Below are 25,199 nucleotides of genomic sequence, written 5' to 3' on the forward strand. Positions count from 1 at the left end.
CGGTTTCCTTCCCCCTGCCTCAGATTCTGAGTCCCATGTGGGATGGGGAACATTTTCTACCCCACATATATTGTTTCTACCCCATTGCTTACTACAGTGCTTGACATATAATGTTTAAAGAAATACAATTATTATTAGTATTAATAAGCCCTCAACAAATAACACGATTATCATTATTTTAAGCGAGACAGTGGGAAGACAGACACCGATTTCTCTCTTCAAAAAGCTGGCTCCCTAAAGCACTGGGCTACTCTGACCTGGCATTGCATCTTGTTTGAAAAGATGAAGGCATAACTAATGGACCAAAAGATTTACCTGGAACCAGTCTTTAAGAAGACGGTTACACAAAGCAAACACATAAACACATCTACATGTCTTCGAATTAGCAGCCTGGAATTGGAATACTGGATTGGATTTTTACTCATCAACAAAGGTATTTCTGAACACCTTCTGGGCGCAGAGCAGTGTAATGACATTTAGTAGTCTCAAGCATAATTAGTAGAATTTTTCCACTGGGCTTATTTGTACAGGGCGAAGAACCTCAATAAGTTACAAGAGCTAATTATTTTGCACGTCATTTGATGACATTATGGGGGTGCAAAATGTAGGCCACAAGCACCATTTCATTCACAGACAAAATACTGAAACCCAATTTTATCGCCAGAGAAAGTAGTTTTGCCCTCAGTTCAATTCTTTGGGAAATATAAAAAAATGGCACTTGTCCACCAGTGAAGTGCACATTTGTAAGAGAGAAAAATTGTGTATCAGAACCATATGCCCCCACTGAGTGCCAGGGGATGCTGGAAAAAGAAATGATGATGCTTAAAGCTCACCCCCAGTGTTGGTGCTTAAATGGTAAAGAGAACACCGGGGAGGGAAAATGGAATTTCTGCTTGGGGAACTACGTATGGTGTAGCCTGTAACTGGAAGGGCACTGTCAGGGTTGACAAGTCCTGAGTAGCAGCAGGTTTTTCTTTTTATCTATTTCTTTTCATGGGAGGGAAAGTCTGTCCATGGAGGATCTCTGCCGCCTTCCATACTTGTGTGATATGCAGCCAAAGAATCTTGTGGAGTTAATGGCTGGAATACTGGAGAGAGAAAAAACTATCTTTGGCTTTAGCTCATCAATGAGGGGAGAGGGAAATGGGATAAAAATGAGTTTTTAATGGTCTATGCTCCCAGTCAGCCCCCAGCTCAGGCTTCTATTCCACAGAGCCTTGCTGCCCGGGAGCTGCTCAAGATCCTTGGAGAAACACCCAGGCAGAATGCCAACCAACTTTGAAAGAAAATTTCAGGCACTGGGAGGCAAAGTGGACTCTTCTGACACCTAATAGAGGCTCTGTCAAATAAATGAAGCACTCTATGCAAGAGGATTGAATCAGGAAAAGCAGGCCAGAGACAAAATGGAAGGCAAAGACCAGACGTTACAAAAACTGCTTCAAAGGAGTCTGTGGGCTTCCACATCTAGGGTCCATGTAGAGAAAAGTGACAAAAAGAACGTGAGGAAAAATGAACTTCTGACAGCAGGGACTGCACCTGAAAGATCCTGAAGTGCACCCTGTAAATCTCTTCCAGATGGTGAATAGTATGAAAAGTCGGGAGAGTATACCACGGGAAGAAAAAGAAAATGGACAGTGCAAATGCAGAAGAAGATGATCTAAGGGTCAGAGTGGACCACAAATAAAACCTGAAGAATTACTGTAGCGCTACTATTGAGAAGGTAGACACGGTGGTAGGACTACACCAATAGGACTGTGGCATACAGGAGGCAGAGGTAACCCTCCTCTTATTCTCATTGCTGGTTTTATTAGGGAACACAAGTCTAGTCTTGGGTGATAAAATGTGTAAGAGGGATTGAGAGAATTTGGAGACGACAAAGTGGAAAGCCATAACAATGATTACAGGATTGGAAAATAAGGTGTAGGAAGGACTAAGATTAATTAGCATGGAGAACAGTAGATTGAAACGGCTACTTGCCAGATTCTGAGGGCACGGCACGAGGAAATATACATGCCACAGGATGATAGAGTTAGGCTAGACACAAGGAAACATCCACATCAGTGAGGGTTGATTAAAAACAAGATTAGGTTTCACCAAATGGAAACTGTTTAAGTCCCTCCCTGCGTGTTGTTTTTACAAAAATCAGTCACCCAAGGAAGTGTGTACAGGACTACAGATTTCACCTGGACAGCTGCAAGGAGAACGGGTCTATGTCATGTGCCCCTAGAGTGTAGAGTTATAAAAAAACAAAGATGCACACCCATTTTCGCAGTGGGCTGCGGTGGCTAGGGTAGGTAGGTAAGAAGAGCTTCCTGTTTGGACAGGCAGCAGTGATGGATACCAGCAAGGAATCCAGTTCCACTTTCTGGCTCTACCCAGTGGGTAGTAGCTAGGTCCTTGGCTATGCTAGTGAGCCTGGTTGAACCACCCAGAAGAATGGCACCTCTATTCCACACCATGGTGCTCCATGGGGATGGGATTGGTGCTCTAGCAGCAACAGACTGAATTGGGAATTGAGAAGGAAAAGAGGGTAAGTCAACTAAGAGTCCTGGTGCAGCTGGCAACTGTATGATATTCACAATTTCTTCCATCTTATTCGACTGAGCTAGTCTTATTGCTGGAGTTGCCAGGCTTTTTATGTAGAATGAGTGAGGAGATGACAGCTTGCCCACACGTTGAGGTGGGCTTTTGTCCACAAGGTTAAACCATTTTGGGAGTGCTCAAACTTTTCGCCAATTCTCAAAAACCCAGGCTATAAGTGGGGAGGCAGAAATTGGACCAGTAGAGTCATCAGGTCATTCCACATCTCCAAATCTCAACAAGTGCACTAAAACAGACTCATTTCAGCTCAACCTCTCCTCCTTTCTGTGGTTCTTTCTTGATGGGCGCACTAATGAGCAGTGAACTTACATCAGGCAAGCAGGATGGAGTTGCCCCAATGAGACTTTATAGATAATTTATAAATGGAATGTGTCCCCTTTGACCAGTCAAGAGTTTTCTGTCTTTGTGATGTGACTAGCTAGAGACAGTCAATGGATATTTGCTAGGCTGCCCCTGACTTGACTGGATTCTGTATGAAAGAAGATAAGGGCTTATAATAATAACTGTGATACATTTTTCACACGAAGAAACTATGGCACGAAGAAGTTTTATGATTTTCTAAGGTCACACAGCAGGCAAATGGCAGAGCAGGGATTAAAAAGCAGCTCCTCTAACTCCCAGGCTCATTCTCCTTCTTATTGGTCTAATCTAGGGGCCTTTCAAACCCTTCTTGAAACAGTAACCCTGTGATCTCACGGTTTCCGAGTGAAAACTCCTCACACCTACCCTCTCTTCTGGTAGAGACTTTGAATTCTGGTAGTGATAGTATACAGACATGTACCTTCTCATTTAGCAGCAGCAGTAGTAGCAAGGGTATTTATTCAGAGCCCGCTGGATGCAAAATGCACTGTACCAGATACTTGGAAAAGTATGATAGAAACATAAGACATAGTCACTGCCCTCAAGCAGCTTTCCCTCCAATGAATCAGTGGAATTTACTGTGTGCTTACTGTGTTGGGAGGATACAGTTCAACAGAGTTGATAGACATGTTCCCTCCCCACAAGAAGTTTAGAGTCTAGTGGCTAGAGATCTCCATGGTGAGAGGGAGCAGGGAAGTATCTGATTATCCAATCTGTTTATCTTCTATCCATCCCAGTGCTTAGTGCAGTATCTGGCACATAGTAAGTGCTTAACAAATACCATAAAAAAAACCCCCAACAACCTCAAAAAACCCCCACCGTCATCAACATCGCAACTCCAAGAGTAAAGCCCATGTTCATTCAGTTCGGGTCTTGCCAGAAAACCCTAAGAGCAAAGCGATTCACTGAGAAAGTTAGGTCTGTACCTTAATCTCAATTTTCAGGAACTCTTCCCGGGTGGTTCAATTCACCCTCCAGGGGTCATGATCCACGATTATATTACTTGTCTCCAAACATATTACATCAAAACATATTAGCAAAGCAGCATGACCTAGTGGATTGAGCCTTGGCCTGGGAGTCAGAAGGAGCTGGGTTCCCCTCCCAGTTCCGCCACTTGTCTGCTGTGTGACCTTGGGCGAGTCATTTCACTTCTCTGTGCCTCAGTTACCTCACCTGCAAAATGGGGATTAAGACTGAGCACCCCACGTGGGACAGGGGCTATGTCCAACCTGCTTAGCTTGTGTCTACCCCTGCACTTTAGTACAGGCCTGGGACATAGCGCTTAAGAAATACCATTTTTTCAAGGACCTAAATTTCACCCACGCTCAGATTTCTAGAATCTTCCCAGACAGCAGGTCCGCTACAAAAGCTAGACTGAGAAGGGCAATGTTAGGAGGATTTTAGTACTCGGAAAGTCTGGATCGGAGGTGGGGGAAGGGATGAAGGGAATGAAATCCCCCTCAAGCGAAAGCACTGTGGGACAAGTCTCTCTCAGGGAGAGCTACCGTAATGATGTGGGCAGTAATGATGTCGCCTCTCATCACTGGGCCTTTTTCATAGGGGCACTAAGCCTGGTTTTATTTCACCTTAACGGATTAATCGCCCTAGTTCAAAAGGAGAATTAACATGAAAGTCTTTTAATAAGCCAAAGCACTGATCGGCAACAAGAACTTAAGCTTCAGTTCCAAATACAAAATCTCTTCATGTAACCGGAATGCCTAAACTCTTTGCCTAGGAAGACTCTTGGGAAGAAGGCATTAGGCTAGAGCAATCTATGTAGTGACAAATCAGGCCACTTATTCGCACTGCCCCAACCATTTGTAAACCACAGCCCATTATTAATGGCCTATTCAGGCTAGGCTAGTCAACATTCTTCCAAACAATGCAAGCTGCCAACAACTCCACCCTCCCAATCATGGTCTCAATTGCTTATCTTAACAATAAAGAGTCCATTTTGGACACAATAGGACACCCAGGTACAATAGAGGCCCAAATTAGAAACAATTCATGAAGCAAATAGGATTTTCAGTACTCTAATTTAAATTCTATTATCACCATCCAGCAACAGTCACCCCTAACACAGTTCTGAAGAGAAGTGAAATGTGTTTTGGAGCTGGACTGACTTATATGTATGCAGCTCGGAATACTCCTAAGTAATGGTTTCCAGCTACCACTGTGGCCTGAATCAGCCCAAATCGTGGACGATAAGTAGGCCCAAGTCAACCCAGGCTGGGACTGCTTGGGACACTTGGGTTACTATTCTTTGACTAAAGAACAGAATTTTCATTTTTAAAATTTAGTGAGTAGGGCAATTAAGACCCTTTATTTTTAAATTCATTTTAAAAAGGAAATACTAAAAAAAGGACATCTGGACTGACAGGTTATTACTATTCACTGAACAAGAAAGAACACGATCAAAGTGTAAACAATTTGCCACTTCCCCCAAACCCCGAAAGGGAGATAGAAACTGTTGGAGGTGGTGAAAAAGGCGGGTGAGGAAAATGGAAGGAGTCCCTCCAGCTGGGTGTTCAAGGTTCCACTCCTGGGGCCACCGAGAAGCAGGGGGATACCCTGGATTTTCTGTTAGGACGGTCCCAGGCCTGTTTTGTAAGATCATCATCATCATCAATCGTATTTATTGAGCGCTTACTGTGTGCAGAGCACTGTACTAAGCGCTTGGGAAGTACAAATTGGCAACATATAGAGACAGTCCCTACCCAACAGTGGGCTCACAGTCTAAAAGGGGAGACAAAACCAAACATACTAACAACATAAAATAAATAGAATAGATATGTACAAGTAAAATAAATGAATGAATAATTAGAATAATAAATATGTACAAACATATATGTACAAAAGATGACGAGAGCCACTGTCCAGAAGATACTGGTCCCTTTCTCCAGATTCATTGACTCCTTTTGGGCATGTGGAGTCAGCCACCCAATCCTCCCGTGTGTCCTGGTACTTACTTTCTTTTTCACTCTGACCAGAAACAAACTCGTATTTTTGTGCCTCAGTTTCCTCATCTGTAAAATGGGGATAAAATACTTGTTCTCCCTCTTTCAGATGGGGAGCCTGGTTAGGACAAGGTCTATGTTCAGTTTGATTTTGTCCCTACTCCAGTGCTTAACACAGTTTTTATTCACGGCAGACCTTTGCATTTTTGGGCACTGTGGTAGGTCATTTAATATAGAAATAACAAGAGAGAAAATGTGCTGGATATTTTTATGTTCAGCCTCCAATACACTGTAAAACAGAGGACATACCACTAACTTTCTATCTCTAGAACTGGCAGATGTTTACATAAACTAGAGCATTGGGGAAGCAGTGCAGCCTACTGAAAAGGACCATGGGCCTGGGAATCAGAGGACCTGGGTTCTAATCCCAGCTTCACCACTTACCTGCTGTGGGACTTGGGCAAGTCAGTTAACTTATCTGCCTCAGTTCCCTCATCTACATAAAGGGGATTCAATACCTGTGCTCCCTCTTATTTAGAATTTGAGCCCCATGTGGGACCTGATTATCTCAGACCTATCCCAGTGCTTAGGCACACAGTAAGAACTTAAAAAAAATCACAATTATTATCATTACTATTATAAGGGGAAAGAGGCAGAGGAAAAGTTTTAGCCTTCTTGGTGCAGGGTCACTACCTGCAGCTTTTTGAATTTTCCTTTCAAAGCCTTCCAACTATTTTTGCTGGCAGAGCTATGCTGCACCTAGACCATTCTCTTAAGGGGATTCAAGAGTAATTTCCAGCACTCTCCCATCTTACACTGCCATAGAGATCTGTCAGCCCCTCCTGCTCCCCATTTATAGCACCTGAACAATCAAGGATAGATTAATTGGTGAAAACATTTGCACATGCAGAACATCCTTGGCTCCATGCTTTAATATGATTTTTCTATTGAGGGAACTTGTATTTTTTCCTATTTTTAGGGTTTCTCACCCCCCATCCCCACCCAATCAAAAGAAGAATGCTTCTAACCCACCCCTCCACATAAGGATTACTGAAGTGAGGCACTGCTTTTGCTAATTTTGCCTCAGTGATGTTAAAGGGTGTTTAGCTCAATGTTCTTAGGTCAGACTCCACCTTTTAAGTTATCACTTGGAAATGATCATTCCACTTCCTTGTCCCTTCCAAAACTTGAGACAGCTGTTGAAGAGTGTTACCTGAGCACCCAATATGTGAAAAGTACTGTACTAGGAATGTAGACAATATCTTTGAGTTTAAGGCAACTTATTATTTTGCTTTTAACCCACAAGTTATGGGTGCTCTAATACACCCAGGTTGCATCACTGATTGATCACGCTCTTGATTTTGTCAAGAAACAACAATATAAACTTTCAATAGTTATAAAATTTCAATTGGTAAGTAAACAGGTAGCACACAGAATCTGACAATTTAGAAATCAGTATGTTTGTTGAGGGAGAGGAAGACATGTCCAAAATTAGGACTTTTGGCCTTGCAAGTAATGAGGGAAAATAGCTGATTCAGAGCGAACAGGAAGGAAATATGCAAGAATCTAACAAGTCCATAAAGACTATTCTTCCGGAGTGCCAGAGTGAAAAAATTTCAACCATCATAATAATGAAACTTTAGGCTGCAATAACAGTGTTACTACTGGGCATCTATGGAGCCTCTGGTAAGTAAATAACAAAAAAAGACATTTCTACCCACAAGGTTCTCGCACTCAGACATGCACACATATAAAATATGTATAAATACAGTAGTGAAGATAAATCATTGAATGTACAATTGAATAAATGCATATATGAAAGTGCTGAGAAGGGGTATAGTGATTGTTTAGATTACATGATTATTCACTTAGAGTAGAATAAATGACTTCTGACTTCTCACACCTACGCTTTTCCCTGGGCTTTGAACATTGCTTTGCAAAATGTAGGAGTTTACTAAATATTATTACTATTTTGGAAATTTGTTCATTTTAGAGTGTTCATTTTTCTGAGAATACAATTCTCTGGGAGAAATTTATGTGGTTAGAATGTTTAGGAACTTTTCCAGAACCATCAGAGCTACCAATCCTTTGTAGGTATTGCTGAATTGGAAAAAAAGCTCACTGTTTTCTACCACATCTTCTGTAAATGTGAAAAATAAAACTTCTAGTGGTTGCACCTCATGGCCTGAGTGGGGGACTCACCTAGGATTCATGATGAGACGCCGAAAGAAATAAGTCCAGGTGATATAATCCATGGCATCCTGTTTGGAAGTTATCGTGCCAGCTGCAATCTCGGCATTTAAATGGTCAGAGAGCACTTCTAACAAGCTAAATTACAAGAGAGAGAAGGGAACATATGAAGAGTAAATAAATCCCGACAACCTGCACTTGGATTAATATCCACTGCTATTTTTAAAGTCCAATATAATGAGCAAGTGCACCCCAAATTATGGCCACCTTATAATAAATGCAAACTGGGGATACATTCTGCACTATCTGCTGATTAACCCCAGCAGTCCTGGATCTTACACCCAATCACCAGTTGAAGATTGATTCTATCTCTAGCCCAGTCCCCCTTTTCCCTGCTTTTTTCATCAATCGTATTTATCATCAATCGTATTTATTGAGCACTTACTGTGTGCAGAGCACTGTACTAAGGGCTTGGGAAGTACAAATTGGCAACAATTTCTTTTTCCCCACTCTCCTTTCTCCCAAGCAGCTTTCCTGTCCCAACTACACTTCAAACTCAACCCCTCCTATGTTGACCCCTGCCCTATATTAGTTTTTTTTTCTTCCTTTTTAATTAAGCCTTTAGTTTACCAGTCAGTGACTGCTGCCACAAACAGTGCACATGACACCACCATCCCTTCTCACTGGTAGCCCTAGGGAAGCAGCATGGTCTAGTGGATAAACCACGGGTCTGGGAGTTAGAGGACCTGGGTTCTAATCCCGCCTCCGCCGCTTGTCTGCTGTGTGACCTTGGGCTAGTCATTTCACTTCTCCGTACTTCGGTTACCTCATCTGTAAAATGGGGTTAAGACTGTGAGCCCCATGTGGGAAATGGACCATGTCCTACCTGACTAGCTGTTGTTTACCTCAGTGTCTGGCACATAGTAAGCGCTTAACAAATACCATAAAAAATAAAAAGGGGGACAGGGATAGAGCTGGGCAAGAAGGGGGAAACAGCTGAAATTGTAGGTGCAGTAGCCAGCGTGACTCTCGACTTGCCCTAACTGGCTTGTTTTTGGCAGTTGGGGAGGGGAGGCGGCCTGTAGGGAGTAGGGGGTTGTGAGGAGAAGAAAGGAGGGGTCCAAGTTCAGGGCATGGGAGCATGAGAGGAGGGGTCAGCCACTGTGTTGAAGCTGATGCTGGAGTGGAACATAACTAATTGGATCTAAGTCAACAGGAAGAATGAACCCCACCACTTGTCTGTTTAAACTCAGGTTTATTTTCGGAGGTAATGTGGTGTTTCTGTAATTTAGTAACCACTTATTAGTATCATCACATTTTCTTTCCTTCATGGCAGAGACTGACTCATTAGAGTTGCAACACTCAACAGTTTTTTCAACCAAATGTCTTTTATCCCTTATGTGGAGACTCTTAAGAACAAAACAAAAAAACTATGCAATTTACACATTTTTGCTTTGTGCCTGATTGTCTTAAAATCATAAATGAGCAAGCAAGGGAAAGCCAGAAGGAGACAACATAACCCGTGCCCTTTAAAATCTCAGTACTGAAGACAGGCTGCATAAACCATTATACATTTGCACACGGGCAGCACCTTTAAAATGTTGCAACTGACTAACAAATTATTTGTAACATGATTAGGAACCTAATATGCTATGACAACATTGCATGAAAGGAAATGACTTTGGTGAATGAGAACTCTCATTTTCTTGAGGATACAGTGTGAGGGGGAGGGACTGCCATAGGGGTGGGGCCAGTGGTCTAAGAATGGGGGTCTTGGGGGAGAAGGAAGAAGGGAAGGGATAAAGGTTGACACAATAACAGGGATGAGGCAGACTCAGAACAGAGAAGCAGTGTGGCTCAGTGGAAAAAGCATGGGCTACGGAGTCAGAGGTCATGGGTTCAAATCCCAGCTCTGCCAGTTGTCAGCTGTGTGACTTTGGGCAAGTCATTTAACTTCTCTGTGCCTCAGTTCCCTCATCTGTAAAATGGGGATTACAACTGTGAGCCCCCCGTGGGACAATCTGATCACCCCTTGTAACCTCCCCAGCTTAGACCAGTGCTTTGCACATAGTTGGAGTCAGAGGTCATGGGTTCAAATCCTGGCTCCACCACTTGTCAGCTGTGTGACTTTGGGCAAGTCACTTCACTTCTCTGGGCCTCAGTTCCCTCATCTGTAAAATGGGGATGAAGACTGTGAGCCCCACATGGGACAACCTGATTACCTTGTATCCCCCCAGCGCTTAGAACAGTGCTTTGCACATAGTAAGCGCTTAATAAATGCCATTATTATTATTATTAGTTAGCACTTAATACGTGCCATTATTATTATTATTATGAATAAGACCGAGAGGAAGAGTTGGAAACAGACAAAGAGAGGCCCGCAGAGAGAGGTGTGCACCTGTGGAGTGTGCAGGCATGCACACACAGATTACCGTCCCTTATTGATTGTGACTACGACAGTGGCAGCAGCCGCAGGAGAGCAGGAAGGGGACTGCTATCTTCCCCTCCCCACCATCTGTTGAGTAGACTAGCTGTATCTCTGGGTGAAAAAGGCTGCTGCTGCTACAACTGTCCCTAGGTTCCTGGGACGAGGGGGCTACCAACTAGACACTCAGGGGCCTTAGCAACGTGCAGGGGATACTACTCCAGCTGCTTTCGTCCTCCCTTTCCTGACCAGGGCTCATGGTCCTGGGGGCTGCACCTGACACATGGGGTCTATAGGTTCAGGGTTTTGTTGGGCCCAGTTTAGAACCATAAAGGGCTGTGGGTGGGCTCAATTATGGGCTCTTGGTTGATTCTACCTTCTCTCTCAGAAACAGCACTTAATCAAAAAGGATATACTTTCATTTTAAATGTTTGAATGAGGTGAATTGAACAAAGGCACATTCCATGGAACACTAACCCAATCAAGCTTTAGAAAACCTCATGTCAAATCAAATTCACCTTGATTCAACTGGGAAGGGCTCATATAGAAACTTTTTGTAGAAGTCTTTTTTTATGTCATGGACCAAAATTACAGCTTTGCCCTGATCGTCAAACTGAGGTCGCCCGGCACGTCCCATCATCTGAAGAACATCTAGAAAAGAGGAAGCAGGAGGGTTTTAGGGTGTGACCCGTTACAGAAGCATTTACTTAACTTGGCATATTAGCTAAAAGAAACCACCAAGACAGATGTAAAACTTCCTCCAGGGGCTAACAGAGAGTCCGTGTTGCTGCGGGCACCTAAGTTTCTGTCCCCTAGACAGGTATTTTTCATTCAGTAAATGTGTAATTAAATCAAGATATATAGTCAACTATACTGGGAAATCAGGTTCCTAACTGGCTTCAGAACCTGTATGAAAGGATGAATAAATGGCCCCTTGCTAATATTTGTAAACTGCTTGAAAAATATTATTCAATCGATATAAGAAAACTGTGTGCTACAACATAAATCAAATGGACTTAAAAAATCCACTAGGTAAAAACTTAGCCCCCACAATAAATGTACCATTTTGTCCAAATGGAATATGTTTTTATTTTTTAAAAAACAATGACTTGTGTTAGAAAAAAACCCATGAAATTAGAGCTTGTATACATTTATAGGCCCCCACTACCCATCCTAGAGAATCTTTAAAATTAGACATTCAGCGAGTGACCCCCAAAGAAAAGGGAAACCATCCCACTGGCACCTATGGAACCAATGGAAGCTGGTCAAGCATTTATAAACACTGAATTTTTCTGACACTCAATGTGCCAGCCTGGCCTTAAGAGATGTAACATACATGAAGGTCAGGGCAAAGTCAGCAGCATTTTATTTATAAAAATCATAAGGTTTAATACTATCATTCCCCTATACTTTGTGGACAAGGATTGTCTACCAATGCTACTGAACCGTACTCTCCCAAGCACTTAGTATAGCGCTCTGCACACATTAAAGGCTCAATAAATACGATCGATCGATTGATTTTGAAATTGTTACTGATTTTACTGACATTTTAAAAACAAAACCATTATAAAAAATCATCTAGTGTGTGCAGCAACTTTGAAGTCTTGTACAACGCAGGCCCAACATAGACATTGGATGCATACTTATACTAACAATGACAAGTTGGCTGTTTGGGCTGTGTCCTTAATTTTATAAATGTACGTGAAGAAGTCCAGATTGTGTTAGAGTTCTGACATAGTTGGGTTGTAAATGTAAAGGAAAATAATTTAATGACTGTAGGTTTAATTAAACAAGTTTGCTTCTCCAAAATATATTTTATCCAAAGACACCCAGGACCAAGCGTGCACCTCACCCAGTTTTTGCAAACCTCTGTGAAATACCTGTAATAGGAAAATCCACATAACGCCTTGTTTTTCCATCATAATATTCTGTTCCCTTTACAATTACTAAATGGGCTGGGAAATTTACTCCCCAGGCTAATGTGCTTGTGGCAATAAGAACCTAAAATGGAAAAAGACAGAAAAGAAGTCGAAATATTATGAAATAAAATTTACGATGCTTTAAAATATCAGCCTGTGGAAACTAATGTACCTGAATTTTACAGTTCACAAATAGCTCCTCCACCGTTTTCCTGTCTCTTTCATGCAGGCCGGCGTGGTGCATTCCGATTCCAAAGGCAAGCGTCAGCTTGAGGCTGGAGTCTCTTACTGTCCCAATGATGTCATTCATCTAGAATTGGGAAGATGATTTTTTGGTTTTTAAAGCCTCGTTTCACCCAATCACACTGATTAAGCAACATTAATATACCACACACCACAGAGGATAACGAAAAAGGCATGTTATTCTGCTACATCAAAGTGGAGTTAAAATTACGGATGAGAAGAATATTTCTGTTCTAAATCATCCTGGGCTGCTAGCTTGGTCTTCTTTTTACTTCAGGCAGCAAAGGATTATTCTACAGAGCAAAGAAAACACTTCCTTACACATTAATCCTTTGCCTTGCCACATGTCCAATCTTCTCCTTTAGTGACTCTCAAGAGCTTGAGAATAACTGGGGTGCACTGTGGACAAGCAGTAATGAAGGCTGAGTTCATGTAAACTCCCTGGCACATTTGAAAAGAATAAAGATTTTTAATGGAGTGGACTAAGATGCAGAATAGAGAGCATCTTTAGAAAAAGGAATACGAGAAGAAATAAATAAAGGGGAATGAGGGAAAAAAGCATGATGACAATCTGGAGTAAAATCAGTGTGGAACCAATAGAGCACTAAATGATTGGGCTGATGGGTGATGGGTGGCGAAGATGGTGCTGGTTAGGGGAGGGGAGGAATCTCTAATTCTTGAATGAGAGTGGAGCACCTTAACAAGTCTTTGAAATCCTGTTTGCCAGTCCAGTTAAAATGGAACAGAGCTAAAACATTATCTGTTAAGCAACAGCCACAGCCAAGTTTTTACTTGGATTTCCTTGGAACATGCTTCCATTTCTCTGTTTAGGACCTAACCCTAATTGTCAGGTGTGGGGGAACAACTGTAAAGCTCTCCAGGTAGGGTAACAGGATTTAGAAATACTAGCCTAGTAAAGATGAATGGCTTTATTTTTAAGTCATTTTAAAAGACCACGGTATGAACCGAGGAACTGAACTTCATGGAAAATTCACGGTTGTGAATGAAGCCTACCAACTTCCAACAAACTCCTGCTAGTGCAACGTAAACCTATATTCATTTCACCATCCCCGGGGCATGATCATCACTTTTATGAACAAGAGAATGAATGGTATTGTTGCTATGATGACATTTGCTTCATAAACCGATTACTTCAACCACAGGGACATGACTTGCATGAATCTGTTGCCCTTGGGGGAAAAAAAACAACAAAACACTAGCAGGGATTAAACGATGATTAGAAATGTCTTTAGCCTCTAAAAGAGACCCATTTGTAGAACATTTTCTGTAAATTCACTTACTCCAAAGTGACAGCCTGTGTTATTCATTTCTTGGTCATATTGTTCCCAGCATAAAATATCCCCAATTCACACTGCTGAGAAAGTATTCAGTTCTGTTCTTGCTTTGACATTCGGGGTTGGAGATTTTTTTTCCCTGTGACTTGTGTTACAGGGGTGCCCTGTGGTGGGATGAGTTGGACCCACACACTAGGTAATAATAATAATGACAATAATAATAATAATAATAGCATTTATTAAGTGCTTACTATGTGCAAAGCACTTTTCTAAGCGCTGGGGAGGTTACAAGTTGATCAGGTTGTCCCACGGGAGGCTCACAGTCTTAACCCCCATTTTACAGATGAGGGAACTGAGGCACAGAGAAGTTAAGTGACTTGCTCAAAGTCACACAGCTAAGTGGCAGAGCCAGGATTTGAACCCATGACCTCTGACTCCAAAGCCCTTGCTCTTTCCACTGAGCCACGCTGCTTCCCTACAGGGCCCTCCGTAGGAGAAAGTGGGGACCCATGCCACTCTACAGTCACTCTGACAGCAGGGAAAGGTAGCCGTTACTCACTGAGCCCTCACGACCACATAAATCAGTACAATCTATTAAAAAACATAACCAAAAAACCCCCCCAGAAAACCAAAAAAAAAAAACCCCAAACTGATTTGGCAAGAGGGCTGCCCAGAATTGCACTCTAAAAAATAACTTTATCTCTTACGCTGTTTTCACTGAATCAATGCTAAATGATCTCTCTACCATAGACAGCTGTAAGGGAAGTTACTGGTATTCAATTAATAGGAAAACAGAGGATTAGGGTTAAGCTTAAGCCCACCTGCGCTCTTGTGGCGGGACAGCTCACAACTTGGTTAATTCTCCTAAAATGAACACAACTACCTTCTTACTCTCTGCTGAGGAGCTCTCCTTTTGGGATCTTAGGAAATGATGGGATTCACTGTACATAAAACATCAGGTTAACCGTAACACTTATTTCTTTGACAGCAGACTAAGCATTTTTTAAATTAAATACTAAGTAACCGGACCTAACGACTCCAGATTTTAAAACAACAGTTCAAAATGCTTCCTTGAAAAAAAAAATCCCAGAGGAAGTCTTTTGGTAAATAACCTTCGAAACCGTGCCTAAGATCTGTCATTAAAAAAAATCCGATACAGGTAAATGTATTAGAAAAGAAAGAAATAAACTCCTCAGAACAAGCACTATGCTTCTTAAAGTAGTAGTCACTCTTTTTTTCCCCTTTGGCTCCCCATATGTAAACTGTTGAACCATTTACTTTAAGTTAATAGAACCGTTTTTTTATATTTTAAATTTATTATACTTAAAAAGCTTTTGTAGAAAGATAGGATTCCATTTAAGTAGATACATTACCCCGTGCCTGAAATACATTCCAGTCGGAGTATAATTCAGTGAGCTGATGACAATGCTGGCTCCGAAAGAAAGGAGGAGGCCAGATTGGACAAGAATGAGCTAACAGATTGTGCAGCCCAATTCTGTCCCTTGGAGTGTGATATATTGTTTCAAGATGCTAAGAACCCATACTTTCTCAAAGCATATCTGTTGTGCCGGTTTTCCCATTTTCACAGAATCCTCATTATTAGTACTCTGTACTCTTTTCAAAGCACGTCAGACTCAGACCATATGCCACTGAATAATGCTTATCAATTGTCTAAAACATTCAATAAAAGAAAGATGTGCCATACAAAGGAATCGTGAAAGTTATGAAGTTTTTTACAAAAATAATTACATCTCTCACATCTGGTACAGATGTTAAATGAAGTAAAAACATCTCCTTCTTATTTCTAAATGTTAATTTTTTACGATACACTTTGGTGTCATAAAAAACACATCTTGTAGGAGGAAGTAAAACCTCAATGATGAAAGCAGCATTTATAAAGCATTTTCGAGGTACTCTAATAAATATGAAAGGCACAAGGTATAAAAATGAAATGACCTAATCAGGGAGAGAGAGTTGGAAATCAGTGTAGCCAGTGTGGCTAGAAGATAAAATTCCCATATGCCCAGTTCTCCTCAACAAGGGGGCTGAGCCTTTGCATGAGCCAGCATTTAGGAAAACTTGCACTGTAGCATTAGCCCTCTCTGATGTCGTGAGTTAGCACACAGCCTTTTGGCCCAACACCACAGGGCACAGTCTCCAAACAGGATTGGGCTGTCAGACGAATGTTGCGTACTTCAGGATGGAGTTATTATTATTATTATGGCATTTATTAAGCGCTTACTATGTGCAAAGCACTGTTCTAAGCGCTGGGGAGGTTACAAGGTGATCAGGTTGTCCCACGGGGGGCTCACAGTCTTCATCCCCATTTTACAGATGAGGTAATTGAGGCCCAGAGAAGTGAAGTGACTCGCCCAAAGTCACACAGCTGACAATTGGCAGAGCTGGGATTCGAACCCATGACCTCTGACTCCAAAGCCTGTGCTCTTTCCACTGAACCACGCTGCTTCTCAGAGTTCTATCCCTATAACGTAGTGAACACAAGCGCTTCGGCACAACAAGTTGTATATGTATATGTTGCCAACTTGTACTTCCCAAGCGCTTAGTATAGTGCTCTGCACACAGTAAGCGCTCAAATACGATTGATTGAATGAATGAATGAACAACGGGAAATCAAATATCGGATGAATGAATTTGGTTACTTAATGAAAAACTGCAAATTGAGACAAAAGCCACTCTTAGCAAAACCTTTTGTCATTCTGGAATCATGTGAGATAATATTTTCTCTTCATAAAATGGCCTAGAGCTTTAGCACAGTTACACCAAGATAAAAGATTTCAAACACAGGGCGACGGGTCAAAGGGACTCTTTCCTGGTCCGAGTTTCCAGGTTCATTCTATGCTTCTCTGGGCAGGAATTACTGCAGTGTTGTAATTTTCAAATGTGAACTCATTCTGTGTCTTGATTCTTTACTTGAAAACATTAAGGATGGTAATGAAAATGAGTTATACGGAAAAGTTAGAAAACACTTACTTGGAATAACTTCCTGTCAAAAAGAATTTTTATCTGCTTACTGAATTATTGAAAATGGACAGTAAAGTGAGCTAAGTTAACCCAATAGGGACACCACCAAAGCAGCAGTAAATCATACTGACTGCTACCTTGAAGGGCAGTGTTAGTGAGGGAGCAGCTTAATGAAAAATATGTTGAGAGTTCTAGAAGGGGAAAATATGTGAGAAACAGATTCAATTTTGGAATTGCAAGGAATAAATTTTTGCCAAAATTCACCCAGGCTTGGAAAGGTAAAAAAACAAAAACAAAAAAAAACTCAAAACCCCCAAAACAAACTTCATAGCTTATCAAAATTTTCACGTTTTTGATGATCATCACCATCATTATGGACTGGGGTGCTGTCTGGTCTGATATATATGGTATCTTAGAATGGCTCAAGTCATGTGCTTTTCAAATTTGAGAATGAGAGAAGGACTATGTGGGAGACAGGAGAAATGATTACAATTAAAACTGTTAATTGAATTCATCTTTGCAGAATGAGGATATTACCTGGCTGGGAAATGCAGTGGGCGATGGCTTCCATTACTTTATCCAGTTTCTTTATAAAATGTAGAAAGAACCCCAGCATAATGCTATGAACAGGGTAGGGGCTCAGAAAATACTATGGATGATATGAAGTATTTAGCAACTGCTCAGGACAGTACCATGTACCTACTACTTCTTGGTGAAATGCTTGGGTAAGTGTCTCCTTAAAGAATTAGCCTTTTTTGCCTTACAGTGGATTGAAGTAATATGTAATCCAAACAGCATGCACAAATAAATATTCCAGCACTAAAGAGTTATTTTCCCAAAGCCCCTTGATTCATTAAAAATAAGTACTGAACTAGGCTCAAATCAACTCTGCAGTCTAAATTAAGCATTTTGTTGGAGTCTTCAAATTCTCCAAACTAGCTCTAGAAAGAGCTTATCCTTGATAGGGAATTAATATTATAAATCTATCATATCTGTATGGAAAACTAAACACGTCTTTTGGTGTTAAATGTCTATATGATTTTCTCCATCATAAAAAAGAAACGCTACAGCAAAATTTCTAACCTTTTCCTATATTTTCTTAAAGTGAGACAAATCAAATTTATGGAGATCAGTTGCCTACTACTTATAAAAGCAAAAATATTGATTGAGAAGATGCTTTAGTTCCATTTAAAAGAACACTCACACTAAACCACACTGTAGGCTTGGGTCTGTCATCATCCCCAACGTATATTACTACTTCTATGACTACTACAAGCAGCATAGCCTAGTAGAAAGAACAAAAGCCTGTGAGTCAGAAGACCTGAGTTATAATCCCAGCTGTGCCACTTGTCTGCTGTGTGACCTTGGGCAAGTCATTTCACTTCTCTGAGCCTCAGTTTCCTCATTTATTAAAAAGGGGGATTAAGTCCTACTCTCTTCCACCTAGACCTTGAGCCCCATTCGGGACAGGGACTGTGCCCAACATGATAACCTTGTATCCACCCCGGCGCTTAGACCAGTGCTTAGCACATAAGTGCTTAACAAATACCATAATAATAATACTAGTAAGTGTGTACCCTCTTCCAAGCACTGTATGAAGCATTGGAATAGATGCAAGACAATCAGGTCCAGTTAGGTCAAATGCAAATTAAATTTCAGCATTAAAATGGAAGAAGTTATTAAGTTGTTTACCTCGCTTTCATCCATATTCAACCACTGTTTTGGATCATCTTCAGTAGCCAAGAAAGCAATCAGCTCCAAAGCCGTGAGACGGGTTTGACGTCTGGATGACACAAATATAAGAACAGGTTTGGCTGGAGAATGGCTTCGAATTGCTGGTGAAAAAGCACAGAAAGGAAAAAAATAGACATTCAAAAGGAATTTATAGCATAAACTTCTCGTGCCTAAAATCAGAATTTCCCTCAGTGGCAACTTCTGCTTTATAGACAATAAAAAAAGGGGGATTAATTACTTAACTACAGGTTCATCCTTGATCCTGGATATTAAATTTACCACTTGCTCATAAGCCTGGGGAAGATGAAAAATCTGAGAAACTTCAAGTGGGTTGACCAATGGTCCATCCTGCCCAGAACTCTGTTACCTATAGGGTTACCAAAGGGTGCTTGAAGGATGCTTGATTGTCATCCTCAACCGTCATCCTCCTGGTCACAGATATACTATCTAACATCCCTAACTTTTCCCGTTACCATTTAAAAAAAATGAAAAACAGCTTTGTCACTTTCACTATACATAAAATACTATTTTAAAGTCACATACACATCAACACAAAGTTCATGTATTTTATAAATATAAGCACAAATGCATCTATACTTTAAATCCCAAATCTCAGTGTCTAATGGATTTTTGTTGCTGCAAGAACAGGTGTAGCTGAACAGCTCAAGGCAGATTTATTGTTCATTAGTGATTTCGTACAACGCTTCTGTGGAGGTGTAAATAATGTGAACTGCCAAGATTGGTCTCTAGTTCACAATCAATACTTTGCTTCTGTCATAAGGCTAATTACAGCCACTAAAAAGTCACCTCACAATCTACAGCAGTTCACATTACAGAATTTATCCTGGAGGTCATTTTTAATTGATATGATAAACATTCCTTATACAAGCCAAACGAAACATTTGTCAATAAGAGGGTAGTTCTTCAATTTTGTCCTTCTTGTCCGGTCTGTTAATCACTGTTCTCCTTTCCCTTCCAAACAAAAGTGGTCAGAAGCATATTTGGAAGCATTGCAAATTCTACATTTTATGGTCATTATTCCAGAACCAGAATTATGTGCCGTTTGCTCGACCTGGAATTTATGTTTGTCATTTATTACACCTTTGGACACCGTACAAAAATAACTGATAGATTGAATGCTAATGATTTTACTACTTTTAAAAATTACTGCTACTTTGGCTTGGATGATTTTCATGTCTAGGAATCAAACCATGCCACTCGCTGCACAATTTCTCCAAGTCTGACAATTTGATTCCAGACCCAGATGAGGCACACACAGGCCCACAGAAATCTTAGAAATGGATGGCTCCAGGATGGTCTAGGATCTGGCCCCGGGCCCAGGGAGCTTACCTTGAAATGCAGGCTTGTTCATGCTTGCCATACGTGGACAGTAATGCTGTCCGGGGAAGCCGTGGATGTGAACTTCCAATGGAACTGGACGCACTGATGGCCGGAAGTTGAATAAACCCATCTGAAGGGAAAACAAGACGTGAATCCTTGCATTTTTAAGGCGTATACCATGGCACTCCTTCTCGGTGGCCTCATAAAACCAGGGACACCAGTAAAAGGCTATAGGAAAATCGCCTCCATACCTGATTGATATTGAGCCAGTCGGCCAGGTCTCTGGCATTTGCTAGAGCTGTGGAGAGACCAACCACTCTAACGGGCTTCTCTGTGTGAGATGAGATGAAGTTAGTTCGCGACACAATCACCTCTAGAACTGGGCCTCTCTCATCCCCTAGGAAATAGGAGGAATGTCTATTAATCGTGAAATGAGTTTTTTAAAATCATCTGCAAACATGAAACTCAGGATTTTTAAATCCACGTAACAGAAAATGGCACTCACCTAACAGATGGATCTCATCTATAATGAGTATGGCAACTTTTTGAACATAACTCCTGTTCTGCCAGCTTCTGCTCACCCCATCCCACTTCTCTGGGGTAGTGACAATAAGGTCAGCTTGAGCAATAGATTTCATATCAGGGGTCACGTCTCCTGTCAGTTCTATAACTCTGGGAAGGAATGAGAGTTATCGTCTTACATTTCAAACAAAAAGGCTCACCCTTGGTCACTGAGTAAATAAAAACATGCTACACATCCTTGAGAATAAGGCTTTTAAAGCTTCAACTAATGCTCTTTCCACCTAATTATATACATTTTATGTTAAAATTTAATGTTTTTCCTAAGGGTAATGAATTCTTAATTTCCTAAGAAGTGACTCTTCCCCCTTAAAGATCATGAAAGATCTTCAAGAAGGTAATCATAATCAGATCTCCTCATGAAATTTGTTACTCCAATAACTACTTTCTCTAGACATCAAATGACTTAAAATAATGAAATACAATGGTAATCAGATTTTTATGGGATCAAAGGATCAAACTTGAGCAGCACTGTTATTTCATATATTACATGAAAACCAGCAAAATTTTTGTAAAGACTGTGCTTAAGGCTACCAGTTTTTCAAAAAAGGGTTAAAGAAAGACATTAAAAGACATTTCTCCTTTGCAAGACTAAAGTGGAAAACTGAAAGCTAAATGGTCTCAGAATTAAAATCCGTAAGGACATTTTAAAGAGGACAGAATGCATCTCTTGGAGAGTTTTGTTAAATTTAAATTATTAACATAGATTCTAGCTTCAAAACATAGTCTTAGGAAAGATTTTTGCTTAATTGTGTTCTGGAAAACTTATTTTTATTTCTTTGGAGTATAATATACTGTCATACTACAGTCTCTATATGTTCAATATACCAAAGATTTGGGAATTGATTAAATAGTGTGAGTATCATTCATAGAAAGAAGTGTACTTTAGTTGGGTAAGCACTCTTTAAGAAAACCGTATTTATTTGTATTCGAATTTGGAATTTATCATTATTTGACTACCTTTCCCTTCTCCACTGCTGCCAGGGAGATTCTACCATGGTTAACCTCTTGGCTCAGTGGAAAGAGCATGGGCTTTGGAGTCAGAGGTCATGGGTTCAAATCCCGGCTCTGCCACTGGTCAGCTGTGTGACTTTGGGCAAGTCACTACACTTCTCTGTGCCTCAGTTACCTCATCTATAAAATGGGGATTAAGACTGTGAGACCCCATGGGACAACCTGATCACCTTGTAACCTCCCCAGCGTTTAGAACAGTGCTTTGCACATAGTAAGCACTTAATAAATGCCATTATTATTATTATTATTCAATTAAGTTGCATATAGTGGGACCTATCCAGGCATAGCAGTTAGAGAAAGGGAAAGTGAAAACCTGCAAGAGTTTTCTGCTACCTTAGGAAGATTTAAATAAAGGAAGGCCAGACAGAACAGGTCACAAGAAACCTAACCTAAATTGAAGCAGAATATGCATCCTTACATGTCACGTGGGGGGCATACGCTGCCTTCTAAAAACACTACCTAAACTCAGATTAGACATTTGCCCCTTTCATCCAAATAAATAGGGTATTACATACAGCAGTTTTCCAACTTCAAATATGAAACTAGTGACAGTTTTAAAATCCTCTGTGGGTGGGTGTGGCTGGAGAGGCAGGATTTGCAACTGACACTCTATCCTACCTCCTGCGTGCCTAGATAAATCCTTGTTATGTCAAGGTTTCTATGGTCTTTTAAAGGGTCTGTTTGGTTTTCAGTCTGCCTATTGACAGAAACTCTGGATTCCTCACCTCTGGGTGGACTTCCAGTGGTCCACTGCTAGATCACAAGGTTTGAGATGGGGCTTCACTATGTTTGTGTGTTCTCCGGCTCAGTTCATCCAGGAACAGAGTCTTGGGTAAATGGCTGTCGTCCGTTCTCCTCATGTCCTGCACAGTGAAGCTGTGTTGCCCCCTAAGAACCTCAGTGATGGCAATCTGGTACTGCTATTTGATGTTGAGGATGATGCATGGGTAGTGCTGGGGTCGTATACCCAGAGCTGTATGTGTGTAGGAGGGCCCAGTCTTTTAGGTATATAAGAAATCGGATTCTACCAACAGCCTTACAGACCTTCGCCTTACTATGGCATTTTAGGCCTCCTTAGCAGAGCCCCCAGTTTTTGGGGTTTTTTTCAATGGTTTTTGTTAAGCACCTACTAGGTGGCAGGAACCGTACTAAGCGCTAGGGTACATACAAGCTTATCAGGATGGACACAGTCTACGTCCCACCGGGGACTCACAGTCTAAATAGAAGGGGGAACAGTCGATGAATTTCCATTTTGTACTTGAGGAAACTGAGGCAGAGAACTTAAGTGACTTGCCCAAGGTCACACCGCAGACAAGTGGCAGAGCCAGGATTGGAACACAGATCCTTTTGACTCCTAGGCCTATGCTGTACCCACTAAGCAACACTGCTTCTCAGTCTGCTGGAAGACCTCTCATTCTGCTTTCAACTTCTTTCCCTCTCTCAGCATCACTGGACAGTACTGTCTATTGTCTTCCCTACAGTTAAAGAAGACACTGCCTACTTTAGGCCAAGGAAGATGGGATTTACCAGCTAGTTTTTTTTTCTCTATTTTAATTATGCCTTTATAGGTTCTTTAATAAGAGGTTCCAATATTCTCTCTCCAGTACAATTTCCCCCAGCTACTGGCACAGACTGACTGTGATCCTAGCTTTGACGTTCTGAAGTGAAGGCCTCTGAGGGAAATGGGGACTTCTCCATTTGGTTTTGAACTTCAGCATTACTTAAAAAGGACCCTCAACAAAAACTGCTGCTACTCAAGTGTTGAGCCAAATACAGACAAGGACTGGGTTGTGCCAAGTCCAAGCCCCTCCTGGAAACTGGCAAGATCACAGAGTGGCCTGGTGGCCTAAGAAACCCTGGCCAGCTTGAGCTTCTCCCATTCTGTAAGGTACTCGATTGCAAGGGGTAAACCAGAACACACTATTTTCAGCATTATTCCTCCAGGCAATCTCATTAAACTGAGCTTACAAAAGAGAAGATCAAGTTCGTTTTCATCATTCACTTCTTTATCTTAGTCATTCCCCATTTACAACACATGCCCCATGGAGAAAACACTAAAAGGGGCATTGTTGGCACTGCCAGCAGCATGGCTATAAACCCTAGTTGCTGCTGTGGTTGAACTTTAAAGATAATAATAGTTATGGTATTTGTTAAGTGCTTACTTTGCTTCGCACTGTACTAAGCACTGGGGTGGATACAAGCAAAACAAGTTGGACACAGCTCCCGTCCCGTGAAGGGCTCACGTCTCAATCTCCATTTTACAGATTAAGTAACTGAGGCACAGAGAAGTGAAATGACTTGCCCAAGGCCACACAGCAGACAAGTTGCAGAGCCAGGATTAGAACACATGACCTTCTGATCCCAGGCCCATGCTCTATTCTTTATGTCATGCTGCTTTCTTAGATAAGAGGCTTTGAGATTTTCTGTGGGTTTCAACTGCCTGCTTGACTGGCACAGGAAAACTGAGAATTCACTTTATTTAGATTAATCCTGCAAAGAAATGCTCAGAAACTACATTAATGACAGTTGGGTTGCTGATAATGAAAAATTCAAAGAAAATGTAACTATAAATGTCAGTTATTTAGCCTAACCAGTAAAGGACCATACTATTTTTTGTAAAGTTTGTAAAGTTACTTTGTAGGATGCAACTGGAAAATTATATTCTATATTTCCTTAAAGTAGCATAATTTGCAATAGATTACAATTACTAGACCGCTATAATTGTAGCATAGTTCTATATATTTGAGCATAAAGATCAAGAGATTCACAAAAACAGTGCACATATTTATCAATCTTCGATTTGCTACTGTTTCTGGACTGAAGGCTTATTTTTCCAGTTCAAGCAAAAAACTTACTTTTTTCCCAGTTTCTCTTCTATCCGAACTTTCCAGTCTTCTATTCGCTCTCTCACTAGAGCTTTCAGAGGTGCAATGTACACGGCCTAAGAAGGAAACGGAAAGATGTAAACCAAATGACACTATAAACTGTAGAAATAATAACACTGTGACAATTCTGACCTTACATGGCAAGTGGGTGTGTGTTTGGGGCTCCCAGGACTTCCAGGAATGGTCTATACCACCTAACAATACCTGGAGTATAAGCTCCTTGTGGCCAGGGAATGTGTCACTTGCTTCTATTGTATCTTCCCAAGTGCCTAGTTTAGGGCATCACATTTACTGGGCACTGAATAAATACACTTCCTCCCCCTTCCCTGCCGGGCCCTCCTTCTCCGGGCAATTTTCTTGCTGTTGGGAACATCAGCCAATGCACTCTTGGTCCAGACATAACTTTCCGGATTTTGTCAACGCAATCTACTAGGGAGTTCAGTCAAAAAAGATGGAATCTACCAGTAATTGGGAGTTCAGTCAAAAAAGATGGAATCTACCACTAATTAAGGTGTAGAGTGGAAAGGAACTCTCCTCTCTGGAACCTAGGAAAGTTCAATTTACATAGCATCTGCAGAGGGCCTCCCTTGAAAGCAAAGATCACATAATATTTTTCAGTACTTTTCAAATTATAGCTGGATTGGTATTTCAGCTAGATGCTATTTTCCACATCT

At 41.1% G+C, this 25,199-nt stretch overlaps 1 protein-coding gene across 1 annotated transcript in view; it reads right to left on the reverse strand.

The window, feature by feature from the left end:
* ASCC3 (activating signal cointegrator 1 complex subunit 3) overlaps positions 1–25,199 on the reverse strand; it is a 281,982-nt gene that overhangs the window by 49,897 nt on the left and 206,886 nt on the right. Inside the window, exons 26-34 of the mRNA XM_038761176.1 lie at positions 24,496–24,581; positions 20,553–20,719; positions 20,299–20,444; positions 20,057–20,177; positions 18,665–18,807; positions 12,625–12,762; positions 12,414–12,534; positions 11,052–11,184; positions 8,121–8,246 (exon numbers count right to left, since the gene is read on the reverse strand). Of these exons, the coding sequence (XP_038617104.1) occupies positions 8,121–8,246; positions 11,052–11,184; positions 12,414–12,534; positions 12,625–12,762; positions 18,665–18,807; positions 20,057–20,177; positions 20,299–20,444; positions 20,553–20,719; positions 24,496–24,581 (1,181 nt within the window). The remainder of the gene's footprint in view (positions 1–8,120; positions 8,247–11,051; positions 11,185–12,413; positions 12,535–12,624; positions 12,763–18,664; positions 18,808–20,056; positions 20,178–20,298; positions 20,445–20,552; positions 20,720–24,495; positions 24,582–25,199) is intronic.

Source organism: Tachyglossus aculeatus, chromosome 19 (genome assembly GCF_015852505.1).
Source record: "Tachyglossus aculeatus isolate mTacAcu1 chromosome 19, mTacAcu1.pri, whole genome shotgun sequence".
Taxonomy (NCBI): domain Eukaryota; kingdom Metazoa; phylum Chordata; class Mammalia; order Monotremata; family Tachyglossidae; genus Tachyglossus; species Tachyglossus aculeatus.